Source organism: Cricetulus griseus, chromosome 8 (assembly GCF_003668045.3).
Source record: "Cricetulus griseus strain 17A/GY chromosome 8, alternate assembly CriGri-PICRH-1.0, whole genome shotgun sequence".
Lineage (NCBI taxonomy): Eukaryota > Metazoa > Chordata > Mammalia > Rodentia > Cricetidae > Cricetulus > Cricetulus griseus.
Window position 1 is genome coordinate 25,039,790 of NC_048601.1, and position 25,432 is coordinate 25,065,221.

At 37.9% G+C, this 25,432-nt stretch overlaps 1 protein-coding gene across 6 annotated transcripts in view; it reads left to right on the plus strand.

Annotated features, from left to right (window-relative positions):
- The window catches only part of Erc1 (ELKS/RAB6-interacting/CAST family member 1), a 307,389-nt gene that overhangs the window by 29,653 nt on the left and 252,304 nt on the right, over positions 1 to 25,432 (plus strand). For all 6 annotated transcript variants that reach the window (XR_004770988.1, XM_027429286.2, XM_027429282.2 and 3 more), the window contains one exon: positions 16,036 to 16,452. Coding sequence is in view for 5 of the 6 variants with exons in the window: in XM_027429286.2 (XP_027285087.1) it covers positions 16,036 to 16,452 (417 nt within the window). In the remaining variant the exon portion in view is untranslated. The remainder of the gene's footprint in view (positions 1 to 16,035; positions 16,453 to 25,432) is intronic.

Consider the following 25,432-nt stretch of genomic DNA (forward strand, 5'->3'; position numbering starts at 1 on the left):
CACTTGGAATGATCTAAGGTTTTACTTATCCCCAAACTAGTTATACTAGTTATATTTATATAGTGATGATTACCTTGGAATTCATCTTTTTAATGTTTGTGTGTATTTAAAATTTTAAATTAAGACTATTTCTTATTCTATCGGTGTGTGCATGATGTGCTCTCTTTCTCTCTCTCTCTCTCTCTCTCTCTCTCTCTCTCTCTCTCTCTCTCTCTCTCTCTGTCTCTCTCTGTGTGTGTGTGTGTGTGTGTGTGTGTGTGTACATAAGCAAGCTCTGCAGAGAATGTGGGAATATTCTTTTCTAGACAGTGGAGGTCTGTTTTTAACAAAGTAACTATTAGAAAGTGTTGTAAAATTCTGCCAGTGAGGGAGCTCAGTAATGACAGCTCTGAAATACTGGTATGCAATGCGCATTGAGACACTTCTGGAGAAGCTTGAGCACAGTGTCATCTCTGTGCCAGCAAGCTTACAGAGTTCTGAGCCAATGCTGAGTTAAGCTCACAACTGTGTTAGTTATCTTAGTACGATTTGCTGAGATCTCATTCACTTCTTTTACATCACCCCAATTTAAAATTCATTCATTTTTTTTTTTTTTTTTTTTTTTGAGACACGGTTTCTCTGTGGCTTTGGAGGCTGTCCTGGAACTAGCTCTTGTAGACCAGGATGGTCTCAAACTCACAGAGATCCACCTGCCTCTGCCTCCCGAGTGCTGGGATTAAAGGCGTGAGCCACCAATGCCTGGCTAAGATTCATTCTTAAAATCAAGTTGGCACTACTGGACACGATAAATATGTGGCTATTGAAATTCTTTTTAAGATTGTTGGGATAAAATCAGCCCTTACAGGTAAAGTGCAGTCTTCTAAATTTCACCAGTTCTGTTTTAAGGATTTATTTATTTTTACTTACTTTGTGTGTGTTTGTGTGAGCTAGAGAACACATAACATTTACATGCTGTGATATATGTGTGAGGTCAGAGGACTTCTTGTGAGTCATTGCTCTCTTTCTGACTTGTTTTGAGGCAGGGTCTCTCATTGTCACTGCTGTCCTGTGCTGTGTATGGATGCTTGCTTCATGTGTGGGCTGTGTATGCTTGCTTCACATGTGGGCTTCCTACTGATTCTCCTGTCTCTGCCTCCTGTCTCACATAGAGTGCTAGGATTATAGATGCCTGCCACCCTTTGGCTTAATACATGAGTTCCAAACTCAGGTTTCTTACACGTGCTCCATAGGTACTTTTATCTGTTGAACCATCTCCCTGGACCTTACCAGTTTTTAAGTGAGGACAATAAATTTTTAATTGTTGAATTGTTTAAGTGAGATTAAAGGAAATAGTATGTGTAAAATTGTGGGCAGGAGGCTGGGTGTGGTGTTGCATGCCTTTAATCCCAGCACTTGGGAGGCAGAGTCAGGGGATTTCTGAGTTGAGGCCAGTCTGTTCCACATAGTGAGACCCTGTCTCAAAAAGCAAAACAACAACAACAATAAAAAACATGGGCAAGACTGTCTGACATAAATAGCAGTGCAATAAATGTTTAGTTGATTGAAAAGTTAAATATTATATCAATATAAATTTCATGTATTTTCAAGTATAAATGTACCCTATAATCTGCTATGAAAAGGTAGTCAGTAACATGGGACCTAGAAGGCCTTTTAGAAAGTGGGTCACAATGCGTAATAAACATTGTAGATAACTAACATGGATAGCAAATCAGCCTTAATATTCCTAATGGAGTTACCAGGAACTTTGAGTAGGGTAATTAGTTTGCAGGTTTTTCAGTTACAGTGATGTTCATTATTTAACATTTATATTTCCTAATGACTCATCTGTGAATTATAAAGTGCTCTCCCCAAAGGAATGTAGTACTGCTTGAATTTTGTCCCCTTGCCCCAGTGTGTGTTGTGTTCTGCTGTTTCTCCCCTCCTGCAGTAAGGAGGTTCTGGCTGCTTATTTAGGAACAAAACACTGCAAGTAATTTTAACTATGTGTTCTGTGTGAAGAAAACTTAACCTCCTAAAGGCCATGGAGATTGCTTTAATGTAGTCAGCATTCAGTGCTTATATCTGCTCGCTCTGCCATTTTAAACTATGACATTTTTCACCTTTAATCTTTTAACAAAAAACTTTGCTGACACCTTGTATGAATGCCTACCATTGAAAAGTAAACTATGTTTACCTTATTCTAATTATTTGTTTCATTTCTATTAAAACTGGCATTACACGTGACACACTTTGACTTTTATGTATCTTGCAATAGTTCTGTCCATGAAAGTGTTCTTGTAATGGAACTGTTGCCATATATGTGTCTGAATGTTAATAAGTGTTTTAGAGCACTTGCAGATACCACAATAGATACTTTTTGTTTTGGTGTGTGTGATGTATTGGATGTGTTCATAGGATTTGCACATGTGTGTGATTTTATGTGGAGACATAAAAGATTGACATTGGGTATCTTTCTCAATTGCTTTCCACTTTTTTTTTTTTGGGGGGGGTAGTTGACATATGACACAGTGCATGTGTGGTATCCAGAGGATAACTTGTAGGAATTGGTTCTCTCTTTCTGCCATGTGGGTTCTGGGGATGAACTTACATTCTAGGTACCGAATGCATTGCTGATTTAAATAAAACGAGGTCTTTGGAGGTTGGAGAGATGCCTCAGGTTGGAGAGATGCACTTGCTGCTCTTTCAGAGGACCTGGGTTCAGTTCCCAGCACCCATGTGGTGGCTCACAATCCCTAACTTCAGTTCTAGAGTTTTTAACACCCTCTTCTGACCACCAAGGGCACCATGCACACATGTGGTATATATTCATACATTCAGGCAAAATACCAATTTACATAAAAAAGAAATAGAGTCCTAGTGGCTTCACTCTTTCTGATTTAAAATGCACTGTATTTTGAGATTTAAAAGTAATAGGAGCTAGGACAGGTGTGGTGGAACTCGGAAGGCTGAGGCTGGAAGACTGTTGCAGGTATAAGGTTAATCTGGGCTTCATAGTGAGAATCCAGCCGGTCAGGGATACATAGCAAGACCCTGTCTCAAAGAACAAAAGCAAAAAGAGCAATAGCAATTAATATCCACTTTATTGCCCAATGATTTTACTTTTTTAAAGTTGAAAAACCAAAGAAGGGCTTAGCTGTAAATGTAGATAGGGCTACTGAGATAGTGCTGAAGTTGGATTTTTGATTTGTGGGTTCATCTTTACACTCCTACTTGAGTAGTTTATTTACTGAATAATTTTGAAAAATTTAAAACTTGCTTAAAGGCTTGAAACAAAGTATGTGTAAAATTGATGAGAAGAAATTGAATTTGTTAGTGTTGGCAGATTTCTGATGTTCCCCCTTTTCTTTGCCCCCCCCCTTCTTACTTTTTGGTGTTTTTGAGGCAGGGCCTCACACTCTACCCCAAGTTGGTCCCAAGTTCATGGTAATCCTCTTGCTTCTGCATTTGGATGCTGGTATTACAGGTTTGAAGCAGCATGCTCAACTCTGATCTTTAACTCCCGCCTTCCTCCCTTTCTCTTTGTTTCTATGCTCTTTTTAATAGATAGGGTTACATTGTTGTTGCTTTCTTCCTTTTGTCTATTCCATTCATAATTTAACATGAGTAAATTTGGAAACTATTGGCCATTATAGCAGACAGCTACAATTAAAATCTAAAACTTGAATGCCTAGATTGAGGTGGCATGTCACAGTTCTTGTGACAGATGGCTTCACCCCTTCCTTCCTCTGCTTTTTTTTTTTTTTTTTTTTTTTCTCAGAGAATAAATCCCATGTGTTCCTCATTTTGGCTCTAGTTGTGTTCTGCCCACTCATTGGCTTCAGAGGAACTCCAAATTGGATGTACTGGCCCCTGGCTTTATAGCAGGAAGTGGATACAAAATGTGACTCTTGTGCCAGGTGTTCATTTATCAGAAAATTGTAGCTTCATAAAATCAAGCATTATTTCCTAGTCATACTTATGAGTTTTATTTCTTTTAAGAGTAAACTTTTTAAATTTCATTTTATTTTTAATTATTTGTATATGTATGTGTCTGTATGTGAGTATGTGCACATATGTGCAGGTGCCTGTGGTGGTCAGAAGTGTCAGATCCCCCTGGAGCTGAAGTTTGGGTAGTTGGGAGCCTCCTGACTTGGGTGTTCAGAACTAACTCAGTTTGGTTCTATGCAAGAGCAGTACAAGCTCTAAGTGCACCACCATCTCTCCAGCTCTGGAATGTACTATGAGAACAGTCACTACACTTCTCTTTTGTGTATATTTGCATGCACTTGTGCCAGTGTGTGGAAGTGGGTGTCAGAGAACAGCTTGTGAGAGTTGGTTCTCTCCTTTCACCATGAGGAACCTGGGGATTGAACTCAGGTTGCCAGCTTGGGAACAGGTATCTTTACCCACTGAGCCATTTTGAGGACCTTTAGCATATATTTTTCAGTTGATATTCCATAGTAAATATTTTTAGTGGCATATTTATTACAAAATAAGTTTTTAAAATCTGAATTTCACATAATCAGAAATGTGTAGTATTTTGTGTTACAGCGTATTTTCAGGTCACTGAATGAGTAGACTTAATTTACTGACTTGTTCATAATGACAGCAGGCATTGTTTTGAGTTTATATTTGAGATAATCTTGGGTGGTTCAGGGTAGCCTTGGATTTAGAATCTTCATGTGTAAGCCTTCTGAATGCTGGGATACATACATACATACATACATACATACATACATACATACATACATACACACACACACACACACACACACTGCCATGCCCAGCCATGACAGGAATTTAATATTACAGGAACTTAATTATAATAATTGAATCTGTGATGTGTAGTATTGAACTTTAAATTTATATTTGATGTCACAACTCTGAATTCATGAGGATTGTCAGACTTTCAAGTTAGACCAATGAGTGATTGCTGATGCCACCACTGCCACCCCTCCTCTTTTAAATTTGATTTGATTCTTTTATTTTTTGAGATGGGGTATCTCTGTGTAGCTGTTGTGGAGATCTGCCTGCCTCTGCTTCCTGGTACTGGGATTAAAGTCGTGTGCCAGCATATCCTTCATCTCATTGTTTTCCTTCTGTCTCACTTTCCCATTAATATGAAGAGAAACCATGACCAAAACAACTTTTAAAATAAGGGGTTTAATTTGGGGCTCACTGGGCAGGGTTAGAGTCCATGGCCATCATTTCAGGGAACATGGCAGCAGGGAAACAGGCATAACACTGGAGCAGAAACTGGGAACTTCCATCTTGATCTGAAAGTTGGAGGGAGGGGACGATGGGAGGAGAGAGACACTGAGACAGACACTGGGAATGGCTTGAATCTTTTGAAACCTCAAAGGCTACCCCCAGGACATACCTTTTCCAACAAGGGTACAACTTCCTAGTCCTTCCCAAACAATTCTGCCAGCTGAGGACCAAGATTTCGAAGTTACGAGCCTATGGGGGAACATTCTCAGTCAACCACGCATCTTCCCTCCCCTCCTCTTTTCCAGGTTAGCCTCTATGGCAGTATTCCTCCCCCAGTTTCCTGAATGCTAGTGTATGGCTCCTTGTAAGCTTCTCTTTTCAAATTTAATACTTATTTGTGTTTTACTGTGATTTTTGTTTCAATTGGATGCTTCTCCCCCACCCCTTTTAAATTTACTTTGTACTTTGACTATTTGGCTAGCAGATGAATGTACTTAACCTAAGAGAGTACATAATTCAGCAGTTAGACAAAATGAGTTTTAGCTGTTTTTCTCATAATGTATCACTTCGTGTTCTGGGATTATGCTGTGATTATGAGAAGAAAGAAGATAGATATCTAATTGCATTCATTCCTATAAGGTGACTGTTGGTATTTCAGCATAGCATTGTCTAATCAGTATGTCAGTAAGTATGTATTGAGTGCCTGCCATGAATGCCAGCTAGCATGCTTGGTGTTTTGAGGGATTTAAGAGAAGGAAAGCAGGGAGGAAGAGGAAAAGATAGCACTTAAAAGAGTTTAGAATGCCGTGAAAATGGAGTGTGCTTATTGTATGCTTTATAAACAGGAGTTTTTAGAACAGTCAAATTCCAGAATATTTTGACCTGGGTTCTTCAACAGTGGAGTTACCTGTAAGTTGAAGCTATTTCCTCACATAGGTATAACTTTTTTAAATAAATGAAATATTTAATTTTAATGGTTTCCTTGAATTACATGTTTTGCATATAAGTGTATAAAATTAGTATATCTGAAAATACATATTTCCCACAATATTGGTACTTACTAATTACTGGAATTGGAAGATGTTCAGATGTTCATTATACATTAGAGGGAACATGTAATATGTGTGGATGTGTGTCTATATGTGTCTTGCAAATAGTATAGCTTTATCATAGCATTATTTTAAAGCACAAACTATGGAATCAGTAAGCTCAGAGATTATTGCTCCAAGAAATATAGAGAGATTTCCAATTTATACAATGAAGATAATATTGTAGCATGAGGAAAATGTGGGGTTAAATAAGTTAAGATTCACAAAGCATTTAGAATTGGGAATTATATGTACCAGTTCCTTTTCATTGTAGTCTCTCTTTTAAAGTCAATATTGATATAGAAACCCAGAGAGATCTCTTTTAGTGTGTTTTCTCAGTGTAGGATTATTGTTTAAAATTTTTTAATACTTTTTTCCTTGTAATGAACATGAATTTGTCTTATTATGATAAAGTCTTCATTTATATGTCATTATAATACAAAATACAGAATTAATCACTTGGAATTCAGTATATGTTTGAGTGCTATTGAGTGAGCTATAGTATTGTTTAGAATAACATCCAGGCAGTGGTGGTGCACACCTTTAATCCCAGCACTTGGGAGACAGATGTATTATGTGTATCTCTATGAGTTCCAGGCCAGTCTGATTTGAGTCCCAGGATAGCCAGGGCTGTTACACAGAGAAACTCTGTCTCAAAACAAAACAAAACAAACAAACAAAAACCAAAAAACAATCAAAAAACACGTGATTGGTAGAGGGAACTTACAGAACTTCTTGTTCTTCACAGTACCCTTTACAAATCATATAATGTCAGTGTGAAATTTGTATTGATTGGCTGGGCTCTTTGTTCTATTTTAAAGTTTTTTTTTTTTTTTTTTTTTTTTTTTTTTTTTTTTGTGGTAGACTTTTCACCATTAAGCAAGTTTTGGATTGAAGTACCCTGCTTTTGTGTAATAATTGATATATATGTATCTTAGGATTTGGTTTCAGTCTGGAACTAGGTAGAACAAATCTATTCCTCCTTCTAGAATAATGATATGTAATAGAAAAGGGTTTATGAAATAGATATTTAGTGGCTCAAAGAATTGCTGATAGGGCTGGATTCAGGCTAGTTTCTGTAATACTAACAAGAAATTGTTACCACTGTTGCTTTCCTTGCTAGGGCAGATATTCCTGTTGCTGTTGTGATGATACCATGAGCCCAGCACTGCTTGATTCCTCTGCCAGCATATGTACGAGCTAATAAAAACAGTCTCATTCTTCATGTCACTCAGGTCCATCCCAGTCTTGTGTGCTTTTGTTTAATTGATAGTCTGGATCACCCGCCTGTGCTGTAAGGGAATGTAGGAATTTGTGAGTTCTTACTCCTACATTGGGAAAGCAGGACTCATAATGGATGTTGTTTTTAATATTTATTTTGTGTATATGAGTATTTTGCCTGTGTTTATGTATATGCACTACATGCATGTCTAGTGCCTGTGGAAATCAGCAGAGGGTGTCAGAGCCCCTGGAACTGTAGTTAAGGATGGCTGTGAACCACTGTGTAGTACTGAAAACTGGGCCTAGGTCTTCTGTAAGAGCAACTTGTGTTTTAAATTGCTGAGCCATCTCTCCAGTTCCTGAGCATAAGTTTAAGTTCACCTCTAGCTATATCGTGAGTTGGAGGTCAGCCTGGGATACTTGAGACCCTTTCTTACAAAATAGAACAAAACAAAAAGTGCAATCTTAATGTATTGGAACTTTGATACTGTTTGTTTATTTCTGAGACGATTTCGACATGTTTCCCTGGCTTAGAACTCAGTAGTCCACCTGCATCTGCCAATTGAGTATTATAACTAAAGGCTCCTAGACGGTATTGTTTACTTGAAAGACACTGTGATCACTCTTTAAAACACTGTCATTTAAAATGATTTAAATGGGGAGAGTTTTAAAAATTGTTTGTTTTTAATTTGGAAGAGGAAGGTCTTGGGATGTATACTTTAATTTAATATACACTAAGTACTTTTTGAGTTATAATCCAAATAAAAATCAAAACATGTTTTGTGATTTTAACACTCGCTTCCCTTTTTGGGAGATGCCCTTGACTATTTTAAATTTTATTTTGCTTTACTGAAAAAAAGTGACTCAACTTTTTTTTTTTTAACAACACATTTTTACAACGCATTTCATGACAAGTGAGTTTAAAAGTCAATAGTTTATAATATAGTTGTTTTTGCAGTTACTTAATGACTATCAATTTGTATAAAATTTCACCTTTGGAAACTTAGGAATTTGGGAGAGAATACTCTGAATATAAATAACTTTATAACCAGACACTAATAAAGAAACCATTGCCTTAGGAGATTGACTGGGTAGTCCCAGGTCATTGTGGCTGCTCCCAAAGATACTGGAAAGGTACAGGGAAAATTGGTAGAAACGCTATTTGATGTGTTGAGACAGTGCAGAGGACTGTGTATCTAAGTGCCTGAAGAGGGGATGGTAGTCCTGGAAGTAGTGTGCAGTTTTAAGTTTCTTAAAGTAAAGATGAAAGTATTCTTGGTATTTTTTTTTGCTTGTTTTGTTTTGAGACCGGGTTTCCTTGTGTAACCCTGGCTCCTGAAACTGTTTGTAGCCTAGGCTACAGTGATCTTCCTGCCCTGCCTTCTCAGTGCTGGGATTATAGATGTGACACCATGCTTTGCATAAATGTTCTTGTTTTTTTGTGTAGTAATTCTACTTACTTTGTAGATCCTTTGCCTGGAAGAGTTGCTTACGAATCTACAGAATTCTGGTTCAATAATAGTCTTCTCTTTACTATAGTTAGGCATGAACTAATGCTATTATAATAGAAACAAATTTGAGAACGAGCAAGACTGTGTGTTTTGTAGTTTTGCCTCTTTTGTTGTATTTTTAGAGTAGTTTTTAGAGTAGTTGCCATAGCTGGTGTGTCAGTTTGACATTTTGATTTCAAAGATTCTATTATAATCTTGCTCCAAATGTCAAGCAGTTCCTCAGTGATAGATGCTCCCACTGGTGCTTTGTTCGGATGTAAGATCATTTTATAGATTCCTTGTTTTATGTCCATGTGTAGAGCTTAAATGAGAACATTTCTGTTGACCAATGGAGCTTTTATTTATAGATTTCAGGTTATTGGCTAAATTTTGCACTGTGCTGACTTTGAACTTGATTATGTTCTTGAGGCAGAATAGGAAAGCAATTTTTAAAGTAGGAAGATTTTACATAGAAGAGCAATCACAAAAACTATTGCTCAATATCTTTTAAATGTCCCATATTAGTGTATGTTTCAGTCTTCAGCAAATTTCTTAGTGTACTAGTGTAACTCAACATAGTGAGCTCTCATCTTGGTGAGTGCAAAGCCAAACTGAGCAGTCAAGACATAAAAGAATGGAGAAAGATTTATTACCTGCAGCAGGCCAGGAGAGCTGGGGAGTTACTTTCAGAGCAATGCCCTCCTCTGATAAAGGAAGCATGTGATTTTATTCATCTAGCCTATAAATATTCATGTAAGTGCTGGCCCATTTCTCAAATGCTTAGTTAGGGAGTACATTCCTGAGCATGTTCAGTGTAAGGTCATGAAGCACAGGCTTAAAAGATTAAAGTGATAAGAGTGCTCTCAACTTGCTCCACCAAGTTTTACTGAAAACAACAGAAAGTCCAGTTTGAAGACTTGTTAATTACAGGAGTTCGCTTCTGACAGTGTCTGCCTTGCTTACTGGCAAGCAAGTAGTTACAGGAAACACTATCGCTTATGGAATATTCACATAATTGTAATGAATGTATCTTGACTAGAGAGACCAACTTGATTACTGAGGAATTGATTTTGAAGTCATTAGAAGGGTGTGTCCTTCAAGGAACATTGAAAAGTATATTGATCCATGCTTAGGAGAAGAATGTTGTATCTAGTTTCCTTTGTTATAAGCACAAGTGTCATCTTTAAGAAGCAGATGTTGTATTTAGCAGTGTTACTTCTCCCATTTACAAAGTCAATAATACAATAATAGGTAGAACATTTTTCTCATTGCAAAGTAATCAATACATAGAATACAGAAATTTTTGCAGAGGGAAAAAGTCTAATTCCAGTAATTGTCTGATGCAGATGTGTGTGTGTGTGTGTGTGTGTGTGTGTGTGTGTGTGTGTATGTGTGTGTGTGCACATGCTTCAGCCTCTGGAGTGCTGGGATAAAGATGTGTGCCACCACCACACCTGGCTGCATTTCTGTATTTTTTGTGATACTTTATTGTTAAAAAGTTGAATGTGTGGCCAAAGATGACCCATAGGAATTAAAAGAGAGAGCCAGTTTTACTATGTACATTGTGTATTCTTTAAAAGTTTAACATCTATATAACTTTTAGTTTGTAATAAGAAAAAAGTTACGAAAACAAGTCTACAACTTGTTTTATTACTCACCTTGTATTAGAAGTATGTTTTTTTTGTTTGTTTGTTTTTGTTTTCCGAGACAGGGTTTCTCTGTGGCTTTGGTGGCTGTCCTGGAACTAGCTCTTGTAGACCAGGCTGGTCTTGAACTCACAGAGATCCACCTGTCTCTGCCTCTTGAGTGCTGGGATTAAATGTGTGCGCCACCACCGCCCTGTTAGAATCATGTTTAAAACATAATTTTGGCTTCCTTAAGGTGGCACAAGTGTGCTTACACAATGAAAGAGATTCAGTTAGAGGCTAGCTCAGTGGTGGAATATTTGCCTAACATGCACAAGATTCTGAGTTTCATACATATAGCATTACAGGGAGTGGGGGAGTGTGTGTGTGTGTGTGTGTGTATGTGTATGTGTATGTGTGTGTGTTTGCATGGCTGTGATCCTTGGTCCTCCCCTACCTCCGGTCACTTTGATTCAGCCTCCTCAATGTTGACTCCTTGAGAAAAATTAGGCCCCAATACCCTAGACATCCACTTTGTGGAATGAGTTACCCTTTTATGGATCTTGATGTCCTTTCTCTCTCCCTCCTCCTCATCTTCTTCCCCTCTTTCCTCCTTTTCCCTTTCTCATCCCCTATTCTCTCCCTTCCTTTTATTTAAGTGCTTATCTATTTTAAGGTTTGTTCCATTGGTAGGCTTGTTGAGTTCTTTTCATACTATTAGATTAATTGTTACAAGTTTATGGCTTATATTATTTATTTGTGATTGGCAGAAAAAACTGCCATCAAATATGTCTATTTTTGACATTCTATTTTTTTTTTTTTTTCAAGATGGGTTCTCTGTGTAACACTCTAACACTCTGTAGACTAGGTTGGCCTTGAACTCACTGAGATCCGCCTGCCTCTGCCTCCCAAATGTTGGGATTAAAGACTTGTGCCACATCCATTCCCTTCCATGACACTTAACAGTTTTTCTTTGTTTTCCTTCAGTGCTAAATATTGAAAATTTCTTCATTATTTTATTTACTTAAAAACTATGTAGATGTTTTTACATAAGAGTTTTACTTTGCACTTATAAGTTAGTGTGTGTGTGTATCTGTGTGTTGTGTGTGTGTGTGTGTGTGTGTGTGTGTGTGTGTGTGTGTGAATGTACAATTGTATGTGCCTATGCTCACGCATGTGGAGGCCACAGGAGGATGTTGGGTATCTTTCTTTATCATTTTCTGCCATATTGGCCTGAGATCGGGACTGTCATTGAGCTTGTCTATTTGGCCAGTCAGCTCCCAGGACCTGCTTGTTATGGTCTCCTTTTGTATCCCGCTGCTGGGGTTACAGCATGTGCTGCCTTGTCCAGCTTTTTATATGGGTGCTAGGGATTTGCTCAGTCCTCTTGTTTACACAGCAAGTACTTTTACCTACTGAACCACTTCCCTCATTTCCAAAGACATACCTTGTTTTATGTTTGTCATTGAAGTTATTGGCAAATTGTGTCCAGATATTTATATGACAGTATTTTACTTTCCAGAAAAATTTGTGCCTTTTCTATATAAAAGCTACAATTGTTACTGTTTTGATCTCTAAGAATGTGTTCATTCTTTTGTATCACAAATATTATTTGGTATTTTACAAGATATGTGTGCTGCTAGTTTTATGTGAGTTGACATAAGCTAGAGTCATTTTGGAAGAGGGAATCTCAATTGAGAAAATGTCTTCACTAGTTTGCCTTAGGTCAAGCCTGTTATGCTTCCTCTTAATTGATGTGGGAAGACCTAGTTCACTGTGGGCAGTGCCACTCCTGGCCTGGTTTTCCTGGCTGCTATTAAAAAGCAGGCTTAGCAAACCATGAGGAGCAAGCCAATAAGCGTCATCCCTCCGTGGCCTGTGCATCAGCTCCTGCCTCCAGGTTCCTGCTGTGTTTGAGTTCCTGCTCTGACATCCCTCACTGGTGCACTGTGATGTGGAACTGTAAACTAAAATAAACCCTTTCCTTCCTAAGTTACTTTTATTCTTTGTGTTTTATCACAGCTATAGAAATCCTAAGACACTACTTAAATGTTTATAACATATTAAAACACTTCATCCTGATCATAAGAAATTAAGATAGTTATATTAATTCCATTTCTCATTGGTGTGACCAAGTGTCTGACAAGAAGCACCTTAAGAGAGGAGGGCTTCTTTTGGCTCATGGTTTGAGATGTCCATGTCAGGAAAGGCATGGCTCCAGCTGTGGCCAGTTTCTTATTCTCGAGAATCTTCTCTTTTCTCTCAATTACACCTTTAAAGACAACCTGCTTAAGATAGGCTGCTTGCAAAATGGCATGTCTACATGCAGAAGAATGAAATTAGACATTTTTCACTGTATAATCATCTCTTACTGTATAAAAATAAGTTCAAATGTGATCAAGGGCCTAATTTAAAACCTGAGATGGGGTGGGGGGGGGTGGCTGGAGAGATGGCTCAGCGGTTAAGAGCACTGACTGTTCTTCCAGAGGTCCTGAGTTCAGTTCCCGGCAACCACTTGGTGGCTCACAACCATCTTGAGTGAGATCTGGTGCCCTCTGCTGGCATGCAGGCAGAAGACTGTATACATAATAAATAAATAAATTAAAAATCAAATAAATTAAAAATCTTAAAAACAAAAAACAAAAAACCTGAGATGATCTGGGCATGGAGGTACACACCTTTAATCTCAGTTCTCAGAAGATGGAGGCAGGTGGATCTCAATGAGTTTGAGGCCAGCCTGGTTTACATAGAGAGTTCCAGTCTGGCCAGAGGAACACAATGAGACCCTCTTTCAAAAATAAAAGCAACAAAAATTCAAACCTGAAATGGTGTTACTGATAAAGGAAGATAAAGGAAAAACACTTTTGTATAGAGTCATAAGCAAGAATTTTCTGAATATAGAACAAAAGAAGTAGCAAAAGAAGTAACTGCAAGTATTGACCAATGAAATTATAAAGTTGTCACAGTGGAAAAAAAATCAAAACTGTCAACAGAGCAAGCAGACAGTCCACAAAACAGGAGAAAATTGTTACCAGCTATAATGCAAACAAGGGGTAACAATTAGCATATATAAAGAGGTACGGATTCCCAACTGCAATCAGTAAATGAGCCAATAATTGAATAGATAGTTCTTAAAAGAAGAAATGCAAAAATTATTGGTCATATTGATCAATAAATATTTTTGAAAGTGCCCACCATCTTCTGCCTTTAGGGAAATGCAAATTATAACTGCTTTGAGATTCCATCTCACCCCACTCAGAATAACTATCATCAAAAAAAAAAAAAAAAGAAAAGAAATTACAACAAATGCTGACAACAATGTGTGGAAAATGGAACTGTTATTTACTGTTGGGAGTGAAAATTGGTATGGTCAGATGGAAGTGTAGAGGCTTCCCAAAAATCTAAAAGTAGAACAGTCATGTGACCTTACTCTACAACTTTTGCACACATACCCAAAGACTACATCCTACTATATAAATACTTTTGACGTCCATGTTTACTTCTGCTCTGTTTACAGTAACAAGGAAATGTTAGTTACTTAGATGTCTATCGATAAATAAATAGATAAAGAAAATATGGTACATATATACACAATAAAATTTTTATTCATCTATAAAGAAAAATGAAAATTTCAGGAAAATTGACAAAACTAGAAAATGTTTATTAAGTGAGCTAATCTAGGCCCAGAAAGAGAAATACCATGTGTTCTCTTTTATCTGCTGAGCCTAGCTTCTAATTGTTAAATGTAAACATGCAGGTGGATGTAGGTGTGGGAGGGTCAGGAAACTGGGAGGGGCTGGTCCATGAGATGAGAAAAAAAGCATCTGTAAGGAAGTGGTGTGGGAGTAAAGTTGAACAAATGTTCTATGAAAGTGGGAGTTGGGGACACTGTTGCAGAAGGATATGGGGGATTGAGGAGTGGGTTGGGACAGGGCAGGAGAATCAACCCAAACTGAGGCAGGAAAATGCACTAAGGAAAACTGTTACTTTTTTTTTTTTGAAGATTTTATTTATTTATTATGTATACAACATTCTGCTTCCATGTATATCTGCACACCAGAAGAGGGCACCAGATCTCATAACGGATGGTTGTGAGCCACCACGTGGTTGCTGGGAATTGAACTCAGGACCTCTGGAAGAGCAGTCAGTGCTCTTAACCTCTGAGCCATCTCTCCAGCCCCGGAAAACTGTTACTTTTAAGTTAAAATTTTTTAAAAAGTTACTGTAAAAATAGATTTTTAAAAAAATTTGTTCCTGTGTAGAGAAATGTGACCTGATGAGACAGCTCAGTGAGTAGAGGTGCCTGCTGCCAAGCATAATGGTGCTGAGTTTGATTTTTAGAAGCATGTGGTAGGAGGAGAGACCTGACTCCTGAAAGTTGTCCTCTGACCTCCACGCTTGTACCATGGGTGGTGCACACATACATGCTCATGTCCTCTTCCCCTTTCCCCTTTCTCTCATGCACAGAGTAAGTGAAAATAGAAAAATCGTTAAGTAGTGCTAAGTTGACAGTTAACACTAGCCATCACTTGCCAATACAATTGAAGTGAATAGCACGCGGGTTAGGTATACCAAAGAATTGCATTCACAGCATCAAAGAATATAATGTTACTTCACCAGGAATTGGGAAAAAGGAATATGGAGAGCTACTTATCAGTGTCCATAAGCTTTCAGTGAAGCAAGATGAATAAGCTATAGAGGTAGATGTAGTAAGTACAGCATTATGCCTGCAGTCAACAGCAGCATGTTAGATCCTTCAGATCTTTGTGAAGATAGGGTTTATGCTAAGTAGTTTTACATTTTGATTAATATGTATCACTTTGGCCTCAAACTTGAGATACTCCTTCCTCAGTCTTCCAAATGCTGTGTATTATAGTCATTTACTATTATGCCTGGTTTTGGTGTTTGTGTATACATTCATAAGTTCATGTGTGTGTATATATGAATGTATGATAGTGAAGGTTAAATTATACAATTTAAAAGTTATATATAACCATTCCTTATGTACTAGTACTTGCTAATTAATGTTTGCAATAATTAAAAGACATCTTGTGTTTTGATAGATTTTTGTGTTTTGAAATAAATTTTGTTTTTATTCCTGCTGATATAATAGTCTTCCCTCTCCCTTTAAGATACCTTTTGTTAAATTTTTGAGATGTCTAGATTTTATTGTGGCTTATAAAAGTAAAGGACTGCCATGCTTATTTTCCTGGTAGGAATAAGCACAAATTAAATTACTGATAATTGTGGATTACTACCATAATTTTAAAATTTGAATTATAAGAGATTAAGGTGAATCCTAGTTTGCTAAATACAGATTTCTGAGAACCCTTACAGCTATTTTTAGCTGCTTGCAAGCTGCTCTGTCTTTGCTAATTGAGGGGAAAGCTGATTTTGGGTGTTTTTTTGTGATGTTCCCAGCACATGCAGATGACAATCCAGGCTCTTCAGGATGAGCTTCGGATTCAGAGGGACTTGAATCAGCTGTTTCAGCAAGATAGCAGCAGTAGGACTGGAGAGCCTTGTGTGGCAGAGCTGACAGAGGAGAACTTCCAGAGGCTGCACACTGAGCATGAGCGGCAAGCCAAAGAGCTGTTCCTTTTGCGGAAGACCCTGGAGGAGATGGAGCTGCGAATTGAAACGCAGAAGCAAACTCTAAGTGCTCGGGATGAGTCCATTAAGAAGCTTCTGGAGATGTTACAGAGCAAAGGGCTTTCTGCCAAAGCCACAGAGGAAGACCACGAAAGAACAAGGCGGCTGGCAGAGGCAGAGATGCACGTCCACCACCTAGAAAGTCTTTTGGAGCAAAAGGAAAAAGAGAATAATATGTTGAGAGAGGTGAGTGCTACCTTCTCAGTTAGAATTTCCTGATTGTCTTTTTTCCCCTTATTAATCAGAACCTTGACCTAGATAAATTTATGTGCCCTGCTGTGCTGCTGGCTAGTAATTTCATCTTTTGTATTTTAGTGCTTCACTGATTTCTTTCCTCTTGAATGGAATGACGTCACCTGATATATATTTTACTCAATAACATCTCCACTCCTGTCACCCTTGGTGTGACTCCTGAGTCGCTGGAGGGATACAGGATTGTTGTAATTTGTTACCTGCCTCTCTATTTGTTCATAGAGACAGAACAGCAAAACCAGAATCAGGGTAGCAACTAGCCACTGCTCATTTAAAAAATACTAGTAAGAGACAATAGTACACTGTTACCTCAGTTCACCTATGCTGGTGAAGCTGAAGCAGTAATAAATGTTTGCCTGTGGTTTCCCTGGAAACGTCTGCCTTGCTATGTGTTAAAAATCATTTGCCATGGAGGTGTAGCAAGAAGGAGTGATGTTTTAGAGGAAATAGACTTAAGCTGGCTCTGTGATTAGACCTCACTTTCTGAGGCACTGTTATTTTACGGAAGTGTAAAGGAAGAATTCATCTTACCTGGAGCCAATTTAAAAGCTGCAGTAGATTTTATAACTCTGCTATCTTAGTTAGGGTTTCTGTTGCTATGATAAAACACCATGACCAAAAGCAGCTTGGGGAGTAAAGGGTTTATTTTACTGACAGTTTATATCATAGTCATTGAGGGAAGCCAGGACAGGAACTCAAGCAGGGCAGGAACCTGGAGGCCGGGGCTGATGCAGAGGCCATGGAGGGGTGCTGCTTACTAGCTTGCTCCTTATGGTTTGCTCAGCCTGCTTTCTTGTGTATCCCCAGACCAACACCCACACCCCCCACAAAGGGCTGGCCTCTCCTATGTCTATCACTCATTAAGAAGATGCACTATAGACTTGCCCACAGACCAATTTGATCGGGCATTTTCTCAGTTGGGGTTCCTTCTTCCAAAATAATTCTAGCCTGTGTCAAGTTCACATAAAACTAGCAGGACTTCTGGCTAGATATAAAATTCTTTTTAGCTTCCCTGGGATTACAGGTACATACTACCATAACCAGCTAACTTGTACATTTTGATGTGGGGAGGGGAGTGAGGATCCTCAAATCGTTAGGATGTGCCTGAATAATCCCCTTTTAACATGATTTGGGAGGAAGAAAATTAAAAAAACAAGCAAACATATTCAACTGTGTAAAAGGAGTTCTTAATTGGTCTAAGTAATAAAAAACTAGAGTCAGATATAGAGGAAAATGTTGAGAGATCAGAGAGAAGGATCAAGCCACAACCACACCTTACCTCCTTAGCCTCTCAGCAGATGAGAGCAAGTTCCTGTTTCTTCCTGCTTATATCCTCTCTCTACCCAGTCATCTCCTTCCTGTCTTGTCTGTACAGACCTCCAGACCTCTGTGGTCAGCTAGTGGCAAGCTCCATTCTCTGACCTTCAGACAGGCTTTATTTGTACAAGCAAAATGTCACCACACAACTGGGCATGGTAGAGCACACCTTTAATCCCAGCACTTGGGAGACAGAGGCAGGCAGATCTGTGAGGCCAGTCTGGTCTACAGAGTGAGCTCCAGGTTAGCCAGGGCCACACAGAGAAACCTTGTATTGCAAAAACAAAGCTAAACAAAAAACTGTGAAGCTCTTTACAAGTAAAAATGCCAGGTATATGTAAGCAAAAATTATGGAGCAAATATAAACTTGGTGATGTCTTTTTTCTAATTATAATTTCCTGCTTTAGGAATATTAAATGTTTGCTGTTTCTAAATAGTTCAGTCTATACCAGTAGTTTAGGAATTAATAAATGCCAAATAATTAATAAACACTAAGTACTCTGGGAAGCCACAATTTTTGGGGGCTGTGAAAATTAGAAATATATTTAGCTAAAAAATACTGAAAAAAAACCTGAGAGTTTTAGACTATTTTTTAAAAAATAAGCTGTGTAAATAAATTATATACATGATATGGGAAAATATATCCTCTTGTGCATATAACACCAAACAGTTCAACCTGCCATTCATAGCATAATATCTTACAGGAAATATATAGTCATGCTACTTAAAATTGCTTGAAGGCAAGTGGACACAGTGGCTACAGAAATAGTTATTCTTTGTTTTCTTTTTTAAATATTTTTTTAATTTTAAAACAGTCTTTTCTCATTTTACATCCAATCCCATTTCCCATTTCCTCCCCTACTCCTGCTCTCCCTACTGTTTCCCCACCCCACCACACCCCCCATCCATTCCTCAGAAAGGGGAAGGCGTCCCATGGGGAGTTAACATTACTTTAAGATTTAGCTCAAACGTCAGTTCTGCAGTGAAGTTTCCATGTATAGTGTTGTATGTACATGCAGTAGCAATGATCATATTACTGAAATCATACATGTGTGTTTCTTCAATGTTCACTTGCCATTTTATCCTAAAGATATATATTTTCGGCCGGGTGTTGGTGGCGCATGCCTTTAATCCCAGCACTGGGGAGGCAGAGGCAGGCGGATCTCTGTGAGTTTGAGGCCAGCCTGGTCTCCAGAGTGAGTGCCAGGATAGGCTCCAAAGCTACACAGAGAAACCCTGTCTCAAAAAACCAAAAAAAAAAAAAAAAAAAAAAAAAAAAAAAAGAAAGAAAGAAAGAAAGAAAGAAAAGAAGATATATATTTTTCTGTCTTTCTATAGGTTAGGTTAGTATAACAAAAGTACTGTAGATGCTTGTTTCTCATAATTCTGGACATTGGGATTCCAAGACCAAAGGCACTAGTGCCAGGTCAGAAGGACTCACTTCTTAGTATTTGGATAGCACTCTTCCTGCTGCATCAGATGGCAGGAAAGAAAGAGCAAGAGAGTCCTCTCTACGGTCCTTTTAGTAAGGAATGAGATTGTCCTTAAGACCTAATTACTAAGCAGAGAAGCTACCTCCTAAAACTATTTTGTTGGGGTTTTGAGCATGTGAGTCAGAGTATCCAAATCACTTTTTCTTTTGGAGACAGACTCTTTCTAAATAGCCTTGTCTGTCCTTGGACACCCTGCCCCCAATCCCCAAGGATGGGAGATTAAATATTATGCATTTTTTACCACCAGACCAAATAAATGCTTAATAAAATAAGAACTGAATGATAGTTTTATAGTCTGGTAAAGTAACAGCACAGTGAATGTGTATGAGAAAGCACTCTTCTTACTAGTGACATACAGAAGTCAGATGGTTGTGCTGAGTGGTGTTTAAATGTGTGGTAGTTTGCTTGTAATGGCCCACATAATCTCATAAGGGGGTGGCAGGCACTATTAGCAGGTGTGGCTTTGTGGGAGTGGGTATGGCCTTGTTGGAGGAAATGTATCACCGTAGGGGCAGGTTTTGAGGTTTCCTATACTCCAGATACTGCCCAGTGAGTCAGTCAGCTTTCTGTTGCTTGTGAGATGTAGGACTTTCAGCTACTCCTCCAGCACCATTTTTACCTGTATGCTGCCTTGATGATAATGGACTGAACCTCTGAAACTGTAAGCCAGCCCCCAATAAAATGTTTTCTTTATTAGAGTTGCTATGGTCATGGTGTCTCTTCACAGCAATAGAAACCCTAACTAAGGCAAACAGCATTCTTGAAGTTTCCTCTATTTATCCCAATTAGAGAAGGGAATGGAATGAATAATATCAGTAATGGAAAAGATGGGACTCGATTTTCATTATTGCAGAGACTAATATACAGATGTTATTTCTTTTAAATTTATCAATTTAGTGTATCTGTAGTGGGAGAGACTTATGTAGGTAGATCATGATACATGTATTTTTAATCCACTGGTGTATATCTGTAATACCAGGACTTGGGAGACAGTGACAGAATTTAAAATTCAAGGCCAATCTGATCAAGGAAACCAGAGCAGAATCTAGAAATAATGTGGTGTTAAGTAGATGATGAATATTTTGGGATAACGACTATCATTTAGAAAATATCTAGTTATGTAAAATTAAGTTCTAGGTGAAGAACTGCTTAAAAAGAGACATTATAAGAGAATGTAAACAAAACTTTATTCAATATAATCTTTGACATGACTCATTGCTATAGCAAGAATATTAATAAATTAAATATGTATAATAGAGGATATAATTAACAAAGATAAAATGATAACCTGAGGTACAGATTTTGGCATGTACCTCAGAGATTAGTTTCTAAAGCAGTAAGAGGCTAGAGTTGCTTGCTCCTGCTTTCTCCTTCTTATTTATTCCCTTATACAACAATTATTAATTAAGCCCTTAGTGTGTATTTGATCTTGTAGATCAAATGGAGATAGATTTTTACTGTCGGTGCCCTCTAAGACCCCTGGATTTGAAGTGGAGAGTTGGCTCTTCAGCTAAGAGTGCTCCCACCCTCACGTCATTCTGCACACGTAAGAGTGATACGCCTTTCAATCTCTGGCTTCTCAGGCTTAGTGAATGACAACAGTAAAAGAACATTTGTGATATTACACATTACAATTTTCTGTTTCATGTGTGAACATGATTCTGAGTACCCCACCTAAATTAAAACTAAAACTTTGATTAAGTACTATATTTTATGTTTGTGTTGAAGTTTCTTTGTTGTTTGAACTTGAATTTTCTGTTGGTAATGGAATTATATCATTGCTTGACTTGCTAGATTTTGTGCTGTGCTGTCCCTTTGCTTTGGTAGATGAGTGAGGACATCTGTTGGACAAACAGTAAATTGCATGCCATACATGCCATATTTGGTTTTGGACACTTGGAGTTGTAAGAAACTTTGCAGGTTATTGCTATACAGCAAACTTTGAAACTAAACTATGATTCTCAATGTCTTGGTAGCGGATATTAATGTTGGCTATGGAGTTTTAAGAAGATCTTTATTCTTGTGTGTACTAAGCATTGCAACTCAACAAGATATTTCAGACCTCTTTGGCTCTTTTTAGATGGTTTTTTGTTTTGTTTTGTTTTGTTTTGTGATGAGGTCTGGCTGTTTAGCCCAGGCTGGCTTGGGATATTTTGTGTAGACTAGGCTGGCCTTCAACTCATTGAGATTCACCTGCTTCTTGTCTCCCCAGTGTAGGGATTAAAGTTGTGTTCAGTCCTTCCAGCTACATGTTCTTGTAATGAATTAAACATTCTATTTGGCTGATTTTTGTTTTGTTTCCTATAATGTTTTAATCCAAATCTAGTTAGTACAAATTTTCACATGTTAGGGTTTATAAAAATGTTTGAAGTTAAAAGTGATATTTGTGTAGATTCTAGGTTATGAATTCTGAATTTTGGCTGTTGATATAGTTTTAAGAGTAAAAAAAGCAATAGAGATGTATAGAGAAACAGACATTGGACTGGGGTTGTATCTTAGTTGATTTAATCTCATCACTTCGTAAACTGCTGGGAGGTGAAGGCAGGGTGATCAGGAATCCAAAGGTCTGTTGTGTCTGCATAGGGAATTCAAGGCTCTCCTGGTCTGTATGACCCTGTCTCATTGATGAAGATAACAGAAGCAACAACAGATCATCATTTACTTGAAAAACAGAATGTAACCACATTGTAATTTTTATATTGCCTGAAAGATTTTGCTATAAGGGGAAGAATAGAGTCTGAGTTAAAATGGGTTAGAAGGAAAACATCATGAATGAGATAGTTAGAAGGAAAACATCAAGAATGTGAGAATTAGGCGGATAACAGCAAGAGAGAAGGAGAAGGAAAGCATCTAGAGAGACAGAAGGGTAGAGATAAGAAAAGAGAATCTAGAACACAGAATGAGGAATACAGAGGAATAAAGAAGGAGGATATCATTGAGAGTGTGTGTGTCTTTTTCCCTAGCCGCCTCAGATAGAAAAGTTCAGTATACACTGACTCTGTGGATTCCTTTCAAGCTCTGTGTTGTCTGGAGGCTGCCCCCCCCCAGCAATAGTTAGACTTTTCCCCTCCCTTCCTTCCTTCCTTCCTTCCTTCCTTCCTTCCTTCCTTCCTTCCTTCCTTCCTTCCTTTCTGTCATATTTATAAAAAACACATTTTCATCGCGTTGGGAATTGAACATATGGCCTTGCACATGCTAGATCAAGGACTGTACTATCAAATTAATATACATTATTATAATTACCACTATTTTATGGTTTTGGAGCTTGAACCTAGGGCCTAGACAAGTGCTGTACCAATTTGCTCAGTCTCCAGGCTATTTTCTTTTAAAATGAAAGAATCTACTGAGAAAAGGAGCATAAATTTTCCTGTTTTGTTTTCAAACTTCAGGTTACCTAAATTAGAGGAGATAACAAGTTTGTTATTTGCACTACAAACTATTCAATGTTATTAGAAAATTCAAATAATTGTACTCATATATACATAATTCTACCCATATATACACATATACTACCTGTATATATTAAAATTTTAAACATATATATATATATATATATATATATATATATATATTTAAGAGATAGGCTCTCACTGTGTAGACAGACTTCTACCATAGTTATGTTTCTTTCCCCTCTTCCCACTCTATCCCTCCCCTCTACTCCTTTTCTTCCTTTTTCCCCCATTCCTTTCTCTCCTCCTAGTCCTCTTCCCCTTCTCCCCTTGGCTCTCTCTTCCTTTTCCTCTGGCCCTCTTTTGCCTTTGCCCCTTCCCTTCCCCCTCCTTTTCTTTCCCCTCTTTTCCGTGTTTCCTTTCCTCCCATCTTCCTCCTCTCCCATCTCCCCCGTTTCCCCTTTCCTGTTCCTTTTCCCTTCCCACCCCTGTTTCCGCTTTCCTTTCTGTCTTTCCCTTCCCTGCCCTGACTCCTGTTCTTTGTCCTATCCTTTCCTAAACATTTCTCTGTGTAGTCCAGTCAGATTCTCCATGCTTTTGTCTCATCTTCCTGTCTGCTGGAATTAGAGGTATACACTACCATGCACAAGTCCAGTGTGTGTGTGTGTGTGTGTGTGTGTGTGTGTGTGTGTGTGTGTGTGTGTGTGTGTGTGTGTGTGTGTGTGTATGCCTAAAAGTCAGCCTCAGGAGTTGTTCCTCATGAGCTGTAACCTTTGCTTTTTTTCTTTTTTGGTCGTTGGAGACAGGGTTTCTCTGTGTAGCCCTGGCTATCCTAGAACTTGCTCTGTAGACCAAGCTGACCTCAAACTCATGGAGATCATCCTGCTTTTGCCTCCTGAGTCCTGGGATTAAAGACATGAGCCACCATGCCCAGCCTCTTTGTCTTTTGAGACAGCATCTCATGGACCTGGACTTGCTGAGTCAGCTAATTACATGAATTCTAGGGAATCTCACTTGGATCCTTATGCTCCCATGGGAAGCACTGTACTAACCCAATGTTCTTCCCAATGCTTTGTTTTTACATGAAAAATTTCAGCCAATAGGGATGAAATGAAGTGAGCAAATAGTGCATTCTTCTTCTTATGCTTGTTTGAATAGTAATTTACTTCTATTTCCAGTCTCTCCCATTATTTACAGGGCATGAAAAAGAGGCTTGATATGTTCAGTGGGAACGAGGAGTTTGTCAGCCCACTGAATGCAAGATGTGTTCACAATGAACTTGAATGCAAAGGCCCATGGTTAGAAATTTGATTATGGGATTTCAGATGTAGCTCAGTGGGAAAGCTTTATGCTTATGAGTTCTAGAGCACATTCTAGCCATCCTTTGTTATACATGTAGGATCTTTAAAATTTGAAAAGTTTTGCTTTTCTTTACACTTTCTTTGCCTGTGTGCTATGGTTTAAAAATAAAATAGTTTACCACAAAATGGAGTGTTTTGAAATTACTTGTTTAGAATTAGGTAATGGGGAAAAGATTTCATAAAATTAGTTAAATACCTAAATTGGGAATTATTTAAAAAAATTAAACTTCAATACTTTCAAGGATAGAAGCACTAAATAATGAATGTAAATATAAATTTTAGTGCTTTATTAGTATGTGAAAATTGTTTATATTTAGTATAGCTTATTTTATTTTTATTATTTATATAATCAAATCTTACACTCATTTGTTATGCAAACGTCATTAGAAGTTTCTAGTGTATACTCAGTGAGCAATTTGTGTACAGTGTGGGGAATAGATTCATTGTGAACAAGCTATAGCTAGTGGATTTATCTTAATACAGGTGGGAGATTAATCTGGACTGAACAATGTATTTAAGTACTGGGTGGGAGAGAACATGAAAAGTTGAAGACATTATATAGAAAGTGCTGTGAATCAGGGCTGTGCAAGTCCCTGAGGTTGACCCCATTACCTCAAAACAATAGTATAAACAGCTGTGTAGCTTAGCTTCCTCACCACCACCCAGGTACAGAAAGGGAACTTTAATCGTCACCCAGAGCTCCCATGTAGCATCACTGGGGCAGAGCCTCTTTTTACCCTCTAAGAACGACTGTGATCTTGGCTTTTGTGGTCATTCATTTGCTTTTTACCGAATTTATGATATCTCTATTCTTAATATTAAAACATTATTATATTTATGTATGATAGACTAATATAATTTTTAACTCCAGTAAGTATCCTGACTGTGTTTCATCCTCTTTTTCTTTTTTTAAAATTTAATTAATCTTTTTAGAGATGGTTTTCTATAGTCCACTTGGTGTTGAATTCACTGCATTCTGCAGACTGAGCTTCTGATCTTCCTGCCTCCTCTGTTTTACACAGTTGCAGGAATCCAGCCTGAGCTGAGGACTGCCCATGGCTTTGTTCATGCTAGTCAAGCACTCTACCAGCTGAGCTGTATCTTTAGCTCTGTTTCTTCAAAATACACTTAAAAATTTTAATTATAGATTTAATCTTCCATATACAATTCAGCTACTTCTTAGCTTATTGGCTAGAATAATAGTTCCATTCTATTTGTACTTTCTGTGTATATGTTGATTGAATACACATTCATGCACAGAATAGTTAAATAATTTAAAAAGATAATAACGAAGACAGTGTTTCATTAGTGAAGACACTAGAACTTGGGCATTCCATAATGACATCATGCCCAT